At 37.7% G+C, this 14,682-nt stretch overlaps 1 protein-coding gene across 3 annotated transcripts in view; it reads left to right on the forward strand.

Annotated features, from left to right (window-relative positions):
- TENM1 (teneurin transmembrane protein 1) overlaps nt 1–7,238 on the forward strand; it is a 596,847-nt gene extending 589,609 nt beyond the window's left edge. For 2 of the 3 annotated variants that reach the window (XM_023756535.1, XM_023756543.1), the window contains exons 29-32: nt 1,424–1,811; nt 2,651–3,871; nt 4,924–5,066; nt 6,450–7,238. In XM_023756535.1, the coding sequence (XP_023612303.1) occupies nt 1,424–1,811; nt 2,651–3,871; nt 4,924–5,066; nt 6,450–7,208 (2,511 nt within the window). In that variant the 3' untranslated portion in view covers nt 7,209–7,238. The remainder of the gene's footprint in view (nt 1–1,423; nt 1,812–2,650; nt 3,872–4,923; nt 5,067–6,449) is intronic. The other variant, XM_023756550.1, reaches the window with a different exon arrangement.
- The last annotated feature ends 7,444 nt before the right edge of the window (nt 7,239–14,682 follow it).

Raw genomic sequence — 14,682 nt, forward strand, 5'->3', positions numbered from 1 at the left:
CCCGCTGGCCTGGTCACCCCCAACTGCCCCCCCCCCGCCAGCTTGGTCACCCCACGCAGCCTGCTGTTCAGTCGTTTGGTCATCCCTCACTAACCCCCCTGCCGGCCTGGTTGTAGGCAGCCATCTTATGAGGGTGTGAGGGTTAATTTGCATATTACCTCTTTATTATATAGGATACCTTATAAAAGCAAGTATTACATATGCCTCAACAAATAACTGTTTCTGAAATACAGATCAGGTTAGGGAGAGAGGGCTTGTATAATCAGAGGATTTTCCACTTTAATGGCATGTTCCCCTAATACAGCTTAAAGCATGAATTGCAAAGCAATAATAATAATATTTTATGCAACTTTTCACGAAGACATCTAGTACATGAAGTCAACCGACACTTTTTGGTGACTATAACTTAATGTGTGGCAAACCTTGCCCTCTATTTACCTCCTTCCAATTCATCTCCAAATTGAAACTGCAGTAACCTTTCTAGAATACGAACTTGAGTGTTTCTCACAGCTGTGCGAATGTCCTGACCTTCAACTTGCTTCCAGTGGTTCCCTGTTGCCAATATGTTTAAGTCCAATCTCCTTAGCATGGCTTAACAAGCCCAGTATGATCTAGATCCAGCCTACCTAACTGCCCTCATCTCTTGCCATTCATCACCACTTCCGCCCCAACATACCCATGCTCTGGCCATACAAAATTCCTCTCATTCTCTGAAAAAAACATGTTTTCTTTCTTATCCAGACCCCCACAATACTATGCCCTCTGTCAAGATTACTCTCTCTCGCCCTAACTGGTTTGGCTCAGTGGATAGAGCATCAGCCTGTGGACTGAAGGGTCCCAGGTTCGATTCCAGTCAAGGGCATGTACCTTGGTTGCAGGCACATACCCAGTGGGGAGTGTGCAGGAGGCAGCTGATCGATGTCTCTCTCTCATCGATGTTTCTAACTCTCTATCCCTCTCCCTTCCTCTCTGTAAAAAAATCAATAAAAATATATTTTTTAAAAAAAGATTACTCTCTCTCTACTCCGCTCCATCCACCTCTCTGCCTTCCCCTAGCCAACCCCTAGTCATCCTTTAGGTCTCAAAGTAGATGTACCTTTCACCAGGAAGCCTTCCCTGACCTCTTAAGTCTGGGTTAGCTGCTCTTCCTCTGCCTTCCAAAAGCACCCTGTGATTCCCCTGTCATAACACATTTTACACTATATTATAATGGCTTGGTTACTTGTCTCTCTCCATTAAACTGTAAGTTCTATGCAGATAGACATCATTATTGACCACTATTGTATCAACTAGGGCCCACCACAATGCCTGGCACATAGTGAGTGCTCAATAAATTTGTATTGAATGTCTGGATATGTATTTTCTTTCATCTCTTCCACTTCAGTGGTACATATTATGCTACTTTGCCTTTGTCTCCTTTCAGTCCGTGATGCTTCTCTTACACAGCCAGCGGCGTTACATCTTTGAGTATGACCAATCGGATTGTCTGCTCTCGGTCACCATGCCTAGTATGGTGCGCCACAGCTTACAAACCATGCTTTCAGTGAGCTACTACCGGAATATCTACACCCCACCGGACAGTAGCACTTCTTTTATCCAAGACTATAGTCGAGATGGCCGACTGCTACAGACCCTGCATGTGGGGACAGGGCGAAGAGTTTTGTACAAGTACACCAAGCAAGCAAGGCTGTCTGAGATTCTCTATGATACCACTCAGGTCACATTAACATATGAAGAGTCTTCTGGAGTGATTAAGACAATACACCTGATGCACGATGGCTTCATTTGCACAATCAGATACAGGCAAACAGGTTTGTTATGAAAGGGTAGTGATGTGTATACCACATCATATTTTTAGTGAGATTTTTGCTGCCCACAGTATGAGATAGAAACAATAACCTATAGACATTGAATCCAACAAACTGTCATTTTACTTATCAAAGTATCTTCTATTAACAGTTCAAAATACATGCTACATGAAAGCTGATTCCTTAAAAACATGCAGTGTATTTCTCTTTTTCTCTCTCATTTCTCAAGAAAACTGAGATCTAAGTACCTAGTCTAACTGTGTACCCGTTCCTACTCACCACCAAGTCTTCCCAAAGATGCAGCTGCAAGATATGAATCTCACTGAAACTAGTTCATGCCCTGTATAACCTCTGTCTCAGCTGATGGCAAATTATCTTCAGAAGTCAGAATTTTGTATTATATTTCATCCTTGGAGTTTCTAAAGTGCCAAAATCCAGTTCCTTGAATACTGGACTTTGTCAAAACCCGACCCTCTGATTTTGTAACCCAGGTTAAATGAATTGAAAGTATTTTTGTCAGTGATTATAAAAAGAAAGCATGTTTATAATATCAGTTTCCTCTTCTCAGCCAGTGAATGGGTTATTGCTTCTATAGTTCCTCTAATTCAATTATTCTGTAATACACAGTATTTTAAATTTTTTTCAAGTCTGGTGACCACACTATGAGAATATATACAGTACTATGAAATGATATACCCAGACATTAGATATCAGAGGTTAATCTCATATTTTATTTTGAAAGTAAAAGCATTAATACTAAAGAAAATAACACTAGACCTTTCTGATTGCTCAACATTAAACACCTAGCTTTGTTCTCATTATATTGATTTTTATTTCTCCAGGACCTCTTATTGGACGCCAGATTTTCCGATTCAGTGAAGAAGGTCTTGTGAATGCTCGGTTTGACTACAGCTACAACAACTTCCGCGTCACCAGCATGCAAGCTGTGATAAATGAAACCCCTTTGCCCATAGACCTGTACCGATATGTTGATGTCTCTGGTAGAACAGAGCAGTTTGGAAAATTTAGTGTGATCAATTATGACTTAAATCAGGTCATAACTACTACAGTGATGAAGCACACCAAAATTTTCAGTGCCAATGGCCAAGTTATTGAAGTCCAATATGAAATCCTAAAGGCAATTGCCTACTGGATGACTATTCAATATGATAATATGGGCCGAATGGTAATATGTGATATAAGAGTAGGAGTAGATGCCAATATAACAAGATATTTCTATGAATACGATGCTGATGGACAACTTCAAACTGTTTCTGTAAATGATAAAACCCAGTGGCGTTATAGTTATGATCTGAATGGCAACATCAACCTTTTAAGCCATGGGAATAGTGCTCGTCTTACTCCTCTCCGATATGACCTCCGGGATCGCATCACCAGACTAGGAGAAATTCAGTATAAAATGGATGAAGATGGCTTTCTGAGGCAGAGGGGAAATGATATCTTTGAATATAATTCTAACGGTCTGCTGCAGAAAGCCTACAATAAGGCTTCTGGCTGGAGTGTGCAGTATTACTATGACGGGCTTGGACGACGTGTTGCCAGTAAGTCCAGCCTAGGACAGCACCTCCAGTTCTTCTATGCGGACCTTGCCAACCCCATAAGAGTTACTCATTTGTACAACCACACAAGCTCAGAGATTACATCCCTGTATTATGATCTCCAAGGTCACCTTATTGCCATGGAGCTAAGCAGTGGTGAAGAATATTATGTAGCCTGCGATAATACAGGCACCCCACTGGCTGTGTTCAGCAGTCGAGGTCAGGTGATAAAAGAGATATTGTACACGCCCTATGGAGATATCTATCATGACACTTACCCTGACTTTCAGGTCATCATTGGTTTTCATGGAGGACTCTATGATTTCCTTACTAAATTAGTGCACCTGGGGCAAAGGGATTATGATGTTGTTGCTGGTAGATGGACGACGCCTAATCATCACATATGGAAACAGTTGAACCTCCTTCCTAAACCATTCAACCTCTACTCTTTTGAAAATAACTACCCGGTTGGCAAAATTCAAGATGTTGCAAAGTATACCACAGGTATTTAAACAGTGTAAAACTTTACACTAGAGTAAAGCGATAACTCAGTGTGTTTATCACATAATCTCAATGCCTTTGTAAATATGCTTCCTCTTCCTGCCAGTTAGCCCACAAGTTATTGTGCAGTCACTCTCTTCCTTAGTCTTCTAGAGTGAGAAAAACTATTCATATATATGATGCTTTTGCATTGAAGTGTGTCTTTACTTCCCTTGTAAGCTTTCTGTTTGTAGTTTTCATGCTTAAAAACTTACACAAATAATTTTATAAAAGAAAAATTCAAGATCTGTTGCATCAAATAAATCTAAAATCACAGTCTGTGTGGCCTTAATACCACTACCATGTTAAGAATTTCAGTACATGCCCTAGCTGGTTTGACTCAGTGGATAGAGCATCGGCCTGCAGACTGAAGGGTCCCAAGTTCAATTCTGGCCAAGGGTACATGCCTGGTTTGTGGGCTCAATCCCCATTGGGGGGCATGCAAGAGGCAGCTGATCAATGATTCTCTCATTACTGATGTTTCTATATCTCTCTATCCCTCTCCCTTCCTCTCTGAAATCAATAAAAATATATTTTAAAAAAGAATTTTAGTACAAACAAAAAGGACCTCTCCATGTAGCTCGGTTGGTTAGAGCATTGTCCTGATACACCAAGGTTTCAGGCATGATCCCTGTTCAGGGCACATATAAGAATCAACTAATGAATGCATTAATAAGCAGAACAACAAATATCTCTCTCTCTCTTTCTCTCTCTCTCTCTCTCTCTCTCTCTCTCTCTCTCTCTCTCTCCCTATTTAAGAAAAAGAAATAAATTTTTAAAAATAAAAACAAGAATTTCCGTGCAGTGAAATGAGCCTATCTGTGATTATCCATGAATCAAAAGGTTTCCAAGTAGAGGACCGTATGTTTTAGAGTGAGTGATATAAGGGGGAGTTTTATTCCTAAGTTCCCATTGACCAAACATATTGAAGGCAGGAGAAGCATCTTTAAAGCTTTCCACAAAGGTTATAAACTAAGGCCTTTAAAATTTTTTCCCTTTAATTTTGTGTCTCATAGACATTGGCAGTTGGTTGGAGCTATTTGGTTTCCAGCTACACAATGTACTACCTGGATTTCCCAAACCAGAGTTAGAAAATTTGGAATTAACTTATGAGCTTCTACAGCTTCAGACAAAAACTCAAGAGTGGGATCCTGGAAAGGTTAGTATGTTTTACCATCTCTACTTAACTGAAAAAAAAAAAAAAAACAGGAGAGCATCCAACACCATGAAATGGTATTAACATATATTTGGTTACTTATTTTTGAGTTGTCTTTAATATTCACTAAAATATCATGATTAAGGACAAAGTAGAACAAAAGCTTTAATGGGGAAAGAATCAGGGGATTAGAGCTCTTGGAAAAGAAAAGACTAACATGTGACTTGATGACTGGTGGGGTAGACAAGCACAGGAAAGAGGAACTGAACTTATAAAATTCTGAAATGGGCTACTAAGGTCAATTATAGAGTCTATATAAAGAAAATTGTTAATGAAAAGACACGAAAACATCAGATTTCCAACTGCAAAATAATCTAGGGCAAAGTGCATGAAGAGCATGGGAATAACAGAATTAAATTATTTTGATAAAGAAAAAAATATATATAAGCAGTGAAACAAAAATAATATTACAGTGATAGTCTCTGGAAAAATATAAATACCAAAACCTTCATGTTTTAGCAGATGATTTTGTCAGGAGTATGAGGTGCAAATGAGAACAAGAAGGAACTTTTTCTTTTAATTGAAAAAATAAGAATTTCTGTGTTAGCAAAAAAAAATGGCTTTAACAACATAAAACTGAAATGTGTGTGGGAGAGCTGGAAATGTAAGTGTAAAAAAAATATAAGGGAAAAGAAATTTGAAATAAGTCCTATAGACTTTTCCTTTTTTGTAAATACATATAATATGTAAATGCTTTTTGTAATTAAAAGTCCTAAAGAAGTTTAGCAAAATGTTGAAAATTGCTGAAGCTTTCTATTGGATACTTGAAGGTTCATTATTCTGTTCTCTGTTTCTCCATATGTTTGCAAATTTTCATAATAAAAAGGGTTTTTATTTTAAGTTCACGTAAAAAGGTCAGCAAACTTCTTGCTGGTTTGCTGTTGTTATTTATAAGGTCATAACTGCTTGAAAGCAAGAATGATGCCGTATGCATCTCTTTATATCTCCCTGTGCCTAACATATTACTCTACACACAGTCATAACAGCTAGTTGGTTTTAATTAAATTGGCAAACATGAAATGTCTTTGTTTGGGGGGAGCTGGACCCACTTAATTTGAAGTGCCTTCTAGCTCTCAATTTCTGTGCTATCAAGTTTGAACATATTTCCTTATGTTTAACTCACCAAGATACCAAGAAATGCATGCCAAGTAATCATGTCACCTGTTAGTCTTTTCTTTCCAAATCTCTGATGAAGAGATTCCAAATTTGGCTTGTTTTTAAATCACAAACCAGCAAATTGCAAGCCTTTGCTTTCCACAGTCAGCAACCGTATGGCAGGTGTTTAATCCTGTGCCACATTTGCACTGTGCCTTTCTTCTTTCCTAGACTATCTTGGGTATTCAGTGTGAGCTCCAGAAACAGCTCAGGAATTTCATTTCCTTGGACCAACTTCCCATGACTCCCCGATACAATGATGGACGATGCCTTGAAGGAGGGAAGCAACCAAGGTTCGCCTCTGTTCCTTCTGTTTTTGGAAAAGGTATAAAATTCGCCATCAAGGATGGCATAGTGACAGCCGATATTATAGGAGTAGCCAATGAAGATAGCAGGCGGCTTGCTGCCATTCTCAATAATGCTCATTACCTGGAAAACCTACATTTTACCATTGATGGGAGGGACACTCACTACTTCATTAAGCTTGGCTCTCTGGAGGAAGACCTGGTGCTCATCGGTAACACTGGGGGGAGGCGGATTCTAGAGAATGGTGTCAATGTCACTGTGTCCCAGATGACGTCTGTGTTGAATGGGAGGACTAGACGGTTTGCAGATATCCAGCTCCAGCACGGGGCTCTGTGCTTCAACATCCGGTATGGGACAACGGTCGAAGAGGAAAAGAATCATGTGTTGGAGATTGCCAGACAGCGCGCTGTGGCCCAGGCCTGGACTAAGGAACAAAGAAGGTTGCAAGAAGGGGAAGAGGGTATTCGGGCATGGACAGAGGGGGAAAAGCAGCAGCTTTTGAGCACCGGGAGGGTACAAGGTTATGATGGGTATTTTGTTTTGTCTGTTGAGCAGTATTTAGAACTCTCTGACAGTGCCAACAATATTCACTTTATGAGACAGAGTGAAATAGGCAGGAGGTAACAAAAAAAATCTCTGCCTTTGCGTCACCAAAGACTGCCTGTTTTTAAAACATAAAACGGTTTATTGTATTGGTTTTCTAGATCAGAACTCTGTATATGTAAATATGGAGGGAAAACATATCCAACTGCCTTTCAATGTGACGGAAGATGGTATTTTAATATTGTTTAAACTCTTTAAGAAACGACAGATTTTTAGTTCTCGTGTGGCAGTATTCAAAATAACACAAGTAGAACTGAAACAGCTAAAAACAAAAGGTTTTCAGAAAGCACCACTTTAAATTTGTCGAGCCATATATATATATATATATATATATATATATATATATATATATATTCAAATATACAGAAAGATCCCAAGGTTCTATATCTCTATTGCGACATGAAGTTTCATATTTAACTGTTGGCAGAAAAAGTGGTGCAATAAGTATCTAAACCTTGCATTTCGCAAGAATGCCAGCGCTTTCACATTTTCCAGATCTGCTATAGGACACTTCAAAGAAGTGTGAAATGTCCTCAGCCACGATCTCCTAGAGTCGAGAACCATTTGCCCTTCCTCCCTGATTATTCCTTCCTGCTTGTTAAAGTAAATGCCATGTTGTTGTGCCGTGTTTTGGCGTGTGGTGGCTGCGTTCTGTCTACCATGCTTCCCTATGGGTGTGGTACCCAGACTGAATTGCCACAATTTGCTTGTGTGCGCGTGATACCGAGGCAGCTGGCCAATGTAACTTCTCCCATACCACCTGTTTTGACTAAATTTTGTTTTACTAAATTGTCCAGCTGTATTGGCGTCATGTAAGCATAGCTTTTATTAACCTGGGTAGCAATTTCTCATTTATATATAGCGTGTGTTTTGGTCATAGTTTCACGTTAGTGATTCAGTATTTATACACTAATCCAATGGTTTTGTGCACACGAAAGGTGACTTACTACAAAGTGTGATTCTGGTACAAAAAAAAAAGAGAGGCTTTAGCAGGCATATATGCCTGGGATGCCAATAAATTACATTCACTACTACTGCAGAAATTCATAAGAGCCAAAACCTTTAAAAACTAGACTGAATACTAAGCTTGAAATGAAAGTATCAAAGGGGAGACCAAGCTAAACATCACAGTAGTTGCTCTACATTGTTTCAGCTCAGTTAGCTTTATTTTTTAAATGTACCATTCTGTATTGAACATCTCCCAACCATAGTCAGGAAATTTAATTAAGTGTACCCTTTCCAACCTAAAACATTTCAACTAATTATAGAGACGGACTATTTTTTACTAAAATAATGTATATGGTTAGTTATTTTAGTTCTCTGTCTTTGCCCATTAAATTGATTTAATCATATCTCCTGCCTAGGAAAATTACTATTTTCCAGGAAGGAAATGTGATTTTCTTCTGCCATCATTTAAAAGTTGGGAAAAGATCAGAATTAGTGTTAATGTCAGCTGCAGTTTCTCAATCTCTGAGAATCCTGTAGTAAAAGAAGCCTCTTGGTGAGCTGGGAGATTTGTGCCCAGTGACAAAGAGATAGTTTGTAAAATGCTGTGTAATTGGAAGTTACCACGAATGAAAATGCGTGACAGCATGATGTGGCCTGTAGAAAATCCCCCTGAGCCAGCTTCAGCACTTTCATCCCAAGTCTGAACACTTGCTATGTCAAAGGAGAATTTACGATGGGATGTTACAGTATGGATTCTTTCCAGCTACTACCTAAATGCAGTGTGGGGGTCATTGCCTTGCTTTGTGACGACAGTGTCTTTGAAAATATGCAAAGTCAGAATCCAGGCTCAGGCCAAGGTTTTTAAAGAGTCTGGCTCCTTACTACACAAAGTAGAGTGAGGGAAAAACAAGACCCACAGATTATAGGGGGGGGGGGGTTCTAAACATTTCATTTTCAAAACCTTCAGGTTGGCATTACCACATTCTTACACATGTATTGAAAGACAGTGAGAGAGGGAAAAGATTCATGATTAACTCATCTCTCTTTTGAATTGGAAGCACACCAACTCAAGAGATTACTAATCCAGACTACAATCATATTATTGGTTTTTATCCCTGAATCAGGAGTGTGTTACTGGTACAGAATTTATTCAGGATGGGATTCTAAAATGACTTACAAACTTGTTGAAAATTTGAATACCTCCACACCAGCCTAAAAATTGACCTTAAGTTCCTAGAATCTCTGATGTTCTTTTAAATTAATGGAAAAATAATTTGTGAACTGTATATAGAGAGTGCATTCATAAGTGTGATGATGTATTTTATCACTAATCCAAGATGTCGATATTAGAGTCTATTTTGCTTATATTTTAAGTGTTATAATTTTTGCAATTCACTGATGGTGTATCATTTTCAAACTGCTTTAAATATTCATTAGAAACAAATATTTGAAGATTTTACTTAATAGTAATTACCTTGAACTGTGCATTTCTAGTTTGTAATATATATTTATTTAGTTTGTGCCTTTAGTTTCTGAAAGTTATATTTGTAATATATTCAGAAAATGCACTTTTTATCACTTACAGCTGTGGTTTTCATACTGCCTTGAACTATTACTGTTCTCTTTACCACTTCCAAAGTTTTTTGGAGGAAAGAGAAAAACCCCAAAGGTTAGAACTAATGAGTAGTAAATATAAGAGAAACATTTTGGCATTTCTTATTAAGAATGTAGAGATATTGAGTACATTGCTTCCTATTTGGCTGAATACAAAGAATGCCTTCATTGACTTGTAGTTCTGAAGTTTAAATTAATGACAGGACAATTCATTTGCATTTCCTGATGAAAGTAAAAGCATTTTAAAGAGAAATAGTTGCCCTAACCGGTTTGGCTCAATGGACAGAGCATCGACCTGCGGACTCAAAGGTCCCAGGTTCGATTCCGGTCAAGGGCATGTACCTTGGTTGCAGGCACATACCCAGTAGGGAGTGTGCAGGAGGCAGCTGATCGATGTTTCTCTCTCATCGATGTTTCTAACTCTCTGTTCCTCTCTGTAAGAAATCAATAAAATATATTTTAAAAAAAGAGAAATAGTTGATGTTTCACACCCAACATACAGGCAGCTGACACTAAACAGCCACACCCCATTTAATCAGTTAGAGTGAGAGCACAGTAGTTGAGCCCTCCTCTGAAGAACATTCTGGGCTGGAGGCCGGGAACACTCTGGTTGTATTCCCTGTGTTTTATCCTAGTTAGGCCCATTTTATTTGTGCTTTTTTGTTATTATCTTGGTTTGTTTTTACTTTTGCACTATAGTCTAGAGATCCAAATGAGCTGAAAAGTTCACAGTTTAACAGACATTTAAATACTTTATTTTTAGTTGTCATTCTAATCATTATTGATTAGAAGCATGACTCCTGAAAGAGAGGGAAATAAAGCCCAAAATTTAGCAAAATACTCACTATATAAATAGGCATATGTTTTATTTTTAACCCAGCAAAATAATGTATAAAATAAGCGTGTCCTTCACTGTCAATTTATCTAGAAGATCTATAATATATAGACTATATAAATATATATATATATAATATATGCAACATAGCCAAATGAATGAAAACTTAATAATGTATAATTTGGAACTCATATGCTAACTACATAGAGAGGTCTAAAAGTAAATTATAATTTTCACAAGATTTTTCTTTTTCATCACTGTTGGCACAGTTTCAAGCATTCTACCATGTTATTTCTACATTTTTCTTCTTTCTTTTCTTTCCGTTTAAAATATATATATATTTTTAACCAGACCAGGCCCCACTATAATACCGTAACCTAAGAGAGTCAGGGCAAAGTTTTTGCATTTATGAAGATATGTTTCTGTAAGAACAATTGTAGTGGCGTTCAGTGGTAATGGAAGCAAAAGTACAGTAATCAAGTATTGAAAGAAACTTGGAGAGACTGGGGTGTATTATAGCTTATGGAAAACAGAAGGCTACAGACTGGATGCGACATTCTTGTTTTCTTGGAGAAACTCACATACACATAGCCGACCTGACTAGTACTAGATTCAGACTGCTCTTCCACAGCCTTCTGTAATGTTGTTTATTCTGAAAAAGAAAAAAAAAAGGAAAAAAAAGAAAAACAAAACAAAAAAACGGAAAACAACAAACAGCAACAAAAAAGAATTCAACCACAAAATAGTGACTGTTATGTCAGTGTGTCCTTCATGTGAAAGCTATTAAGGACCAAATATACTACTGTGTGTAAGAAGAAATTACTTCCTAAACAGTAAGTGAAAATAGTTAGAGTTAAACTTGCTGTGGATTTTGTCTTGGCGGTTGTCATCTTACATTATTTGTCAAAGGAAATGTGTTTGGCAGTTAAAAATCTTTCCTTAGATTTAGTGGTGGACTTTAACCTCTTAAATAAATGTTAGTATATCAGATTGTGTCCTTGAAAAATATTTTACTTGTATGAATCATGACAATGTCTAGATCTTTACTATTCTTCTGGCAAAAGCATCAGTAAGAGAAAAGGTGAAAAAGAGAAGTATAGCCTTTATGTCAGAAAAATATTCTTTTTAGCTGCTTACTTTCTCATGAGAAGTAAAGATGTTTACAGTGTATGCCAAGATTTTCAGTTTCTATATAACAACAGTTAGAGGTTCTAATCATACTGAAAATTGTGTTATAATGGCCTGAGCCATGTTGCTAGGAAACAATAGGTTCCAATTTTGTATTCCTGCTCTCACTCCTGTGCTGAAAAGTGACTGGATACTGTACAGGTTCATGTTCTCTGGCTGCAGTTAAATGGTCTTTTGCATTTTGCTCTGGTTTTCAGGCCAGAAGCATGCATTTTTCTACAAGAGCATCACAACAACATGCTGTAAATATTTAAAGTTCAACATTATGTGTCGATATTTGAAAGAAAAAAGTACTTTGAATATTTCGTTTTTAAAAAATAAAATAGCAAATGAACGCTGCGTCCCATTTTATTCATGCGCCAAATGACCTCTAGTCAGTCCAGTCACCTGAGGTGAAAAGGGGCTCCCCTATCAGGAAACAAACCTGTGCTTTATTGAAAATATAGGCGCAAAAATAAAAAAAGGCACTAATCCTAAGCAGACATCTCTTCATTTTATTTTTCATACAAATAGGATATCTGGCACAAATGACCATTTAAGAAAAAAATTTTTTTAAAAGAATAGTAGCTATTGAAATTTTAAATGCCTCTAGGCTATGACTTATAAAAATGTTTCTCTCCTGTTGATGCGTTTCTGGGCAATAGAAAGAATATCAAGAATTGTAAGATGGGGCTGGGGGAGAGTTAGGAGAGCAGGGTACTCACATGCATTGGTAAAGAAATAAATGGCAGGGAGGGCAATCAGGAAAGACTCAAAAACAATAGCTCTTCTGAGTCCCTAGGTCCTGGGCAATTACAATGGCCATTTGGCCCTGACTTTTTCACAGGAAGACATTTACTAGTGACACAGGGAAAGCTGGCCAACAGATCTTCCCAAATGCAACTTGATAATAATGGGGTGCTGTAGTCCAAACAGTCTATTCCTGAAACTGGCTTGGAATCCTGGAATTTACAGCACTTTCTAAAATGCCCCACTGCCTTTCATTCACAGATATATTCACAGATACAGTGAAAAGATTCGTGAAGCAAAAGACAATCCCGATTATCTCAGCACAGCCCATCAGCAAAATGCAGCACGGGGTGCTGGTGGGGGTAGATATTAGTATCAGCTGGAGATTTTTTTTTCAAAATATGCATCCCACCCTCAGAGTACAAAAAGAAAGAGGCAAGCACTTCTACACTGAGAGAATTATTAGAGATTTAAGAGATTTCTCCATATTCTCCATTCACTCTCACTTTGAGAGATCTTCGAATATATATATTCATTTTAAAAGTCAAATGGCCTAATGATGAAAATTCAGCCTTTTACTACAAGTTTGGACAATGATCCCAAATTATGAAAGTGTCTAAACTGGGTCGTTTAACTTCACCCCTAGCTGCAAACCTGCAAACTGCGAAATAATGGTGTCCCATTTACTGCAAGGGCAAACATAGGCAACAAAATTGCATTTATAGTCCACTAACAGAAAGATTAGGCATCTTGTAACCTTGAAATGCCCAAGGGCAAATGTGGGTTTTATTATTAATAGACTCTGGAGTCTGAACTCAATAAAATGAATCTAATAAAACACAAGTTGATGTCTACACATTTTAAAGCTTTCTCTCACACTTTAAATTCTCTATGCATTCTACCACAAATATCTTAAATTCAGCCCACTATTTATACCAGAACACTTAATTAGAGGCATTCTCTGTAGACCCACTCTACCTATGGGCCACTACCACCAAGGTTCCCTGCCTATAACAGCCAAACTGACAATTACCTAAGCTGGTCTCCCCGCTGACCTTATCTCTTAAGAAGAAATTTCAGGGGAAATGAATGAGCATTTGATCAACTGTCATGTTCCTTGTATGCTTGCTGACACACTTTTTCTTTTTCTGAAGAGAGGTGTACACTTGGAAATATATGGCATTTTCTATCTTGACTCAGCATCTTAAAGGTATATGTTAGCATGGCAATCATTTAGATTTGGCAAGGATATGACCTTTCTATAAAGGTGCAAGTTATTACGTGCCGAGAAATAGCATGGATGCTCATGCTGGGAAAGAAAAAGTGAAAAGAACTTGATGAATAAAAGGCCAGCAAAAGAAGGCAGTGGGTAAGCACATGAACTGGAAGGTTTGACAGTAGCAACATCAGGAAAGCACTTACCTTTTTCAGGGAATCTGTCCAATAAGATAAGATTACCTCATCAATGTTTTATTTAATAAATGAATAGCACCTATCTCAGAATATTTAAGACAAATTAGGTAAATAAAGCTTTCAAATATTTTATTAAAATATGGAAGACCATTAATGATTTAAAAAAGCTTTACCAAAAAGGGCTCTGATAAACAGGCAAACATAATTCATATAGTTAGGATTATTCCAAAATGAACAGATTATAGTAAAACAGTTACACCTATTAAAAATTAAACCCAAGCTACAAATAATTAAAAAGTATCTAAGCACATGCATTTTATTTTGAAAGTCAGCTTTTTAAATTCCTTTACAAGTTAAAAGTGATGCTTTTACTTCTAGAAATGGTTAACAGCCCAGAATACATTATTGCACTTCCATAGCATCCATGGAAAATGTTCAGAAATCAGATCTTGCCAGCACGTGGAGAGTAGCTCTGTCTCTTGGCAGTTCACTGATTATTAACCAAGCTCACAACCACCCACATACAACCCAGAATTCCAATTTATTAGTTTACAATGGAACTTAGCCTTTTCCTCTGAACCATGGACCAGAGCATCTGTGTTGACTCATTTTGCCTCTAAAGACAGATGTACCTACACATCGGTGATCTCACTTACCATGGACATATCACCTTTTCTTGTTTTTTTTTTGTCATTTTATTGTGACTTTGGTCTTTTATTGTTACTGTTTCTTGTCCAACTAACAGTGAGCTGCCTGAGTGCAGGGACC

This window comes from Myotis lucifugus, unplaced genomic scaffold, assembly GCF_000147115.1.
Source record: "Myotis lucifugus unplaced genomic scaffold, Myoluc2.0 scaffold_2, whole genome shotgun sequence".
Classification (NCBI taxonomy): domain Eukaryota; kingdom Metazoa; phylum Chordata; class Mammalia; order Chiroptera; family Vespertilionidae; genus Myotis; species Myotis lucifugus.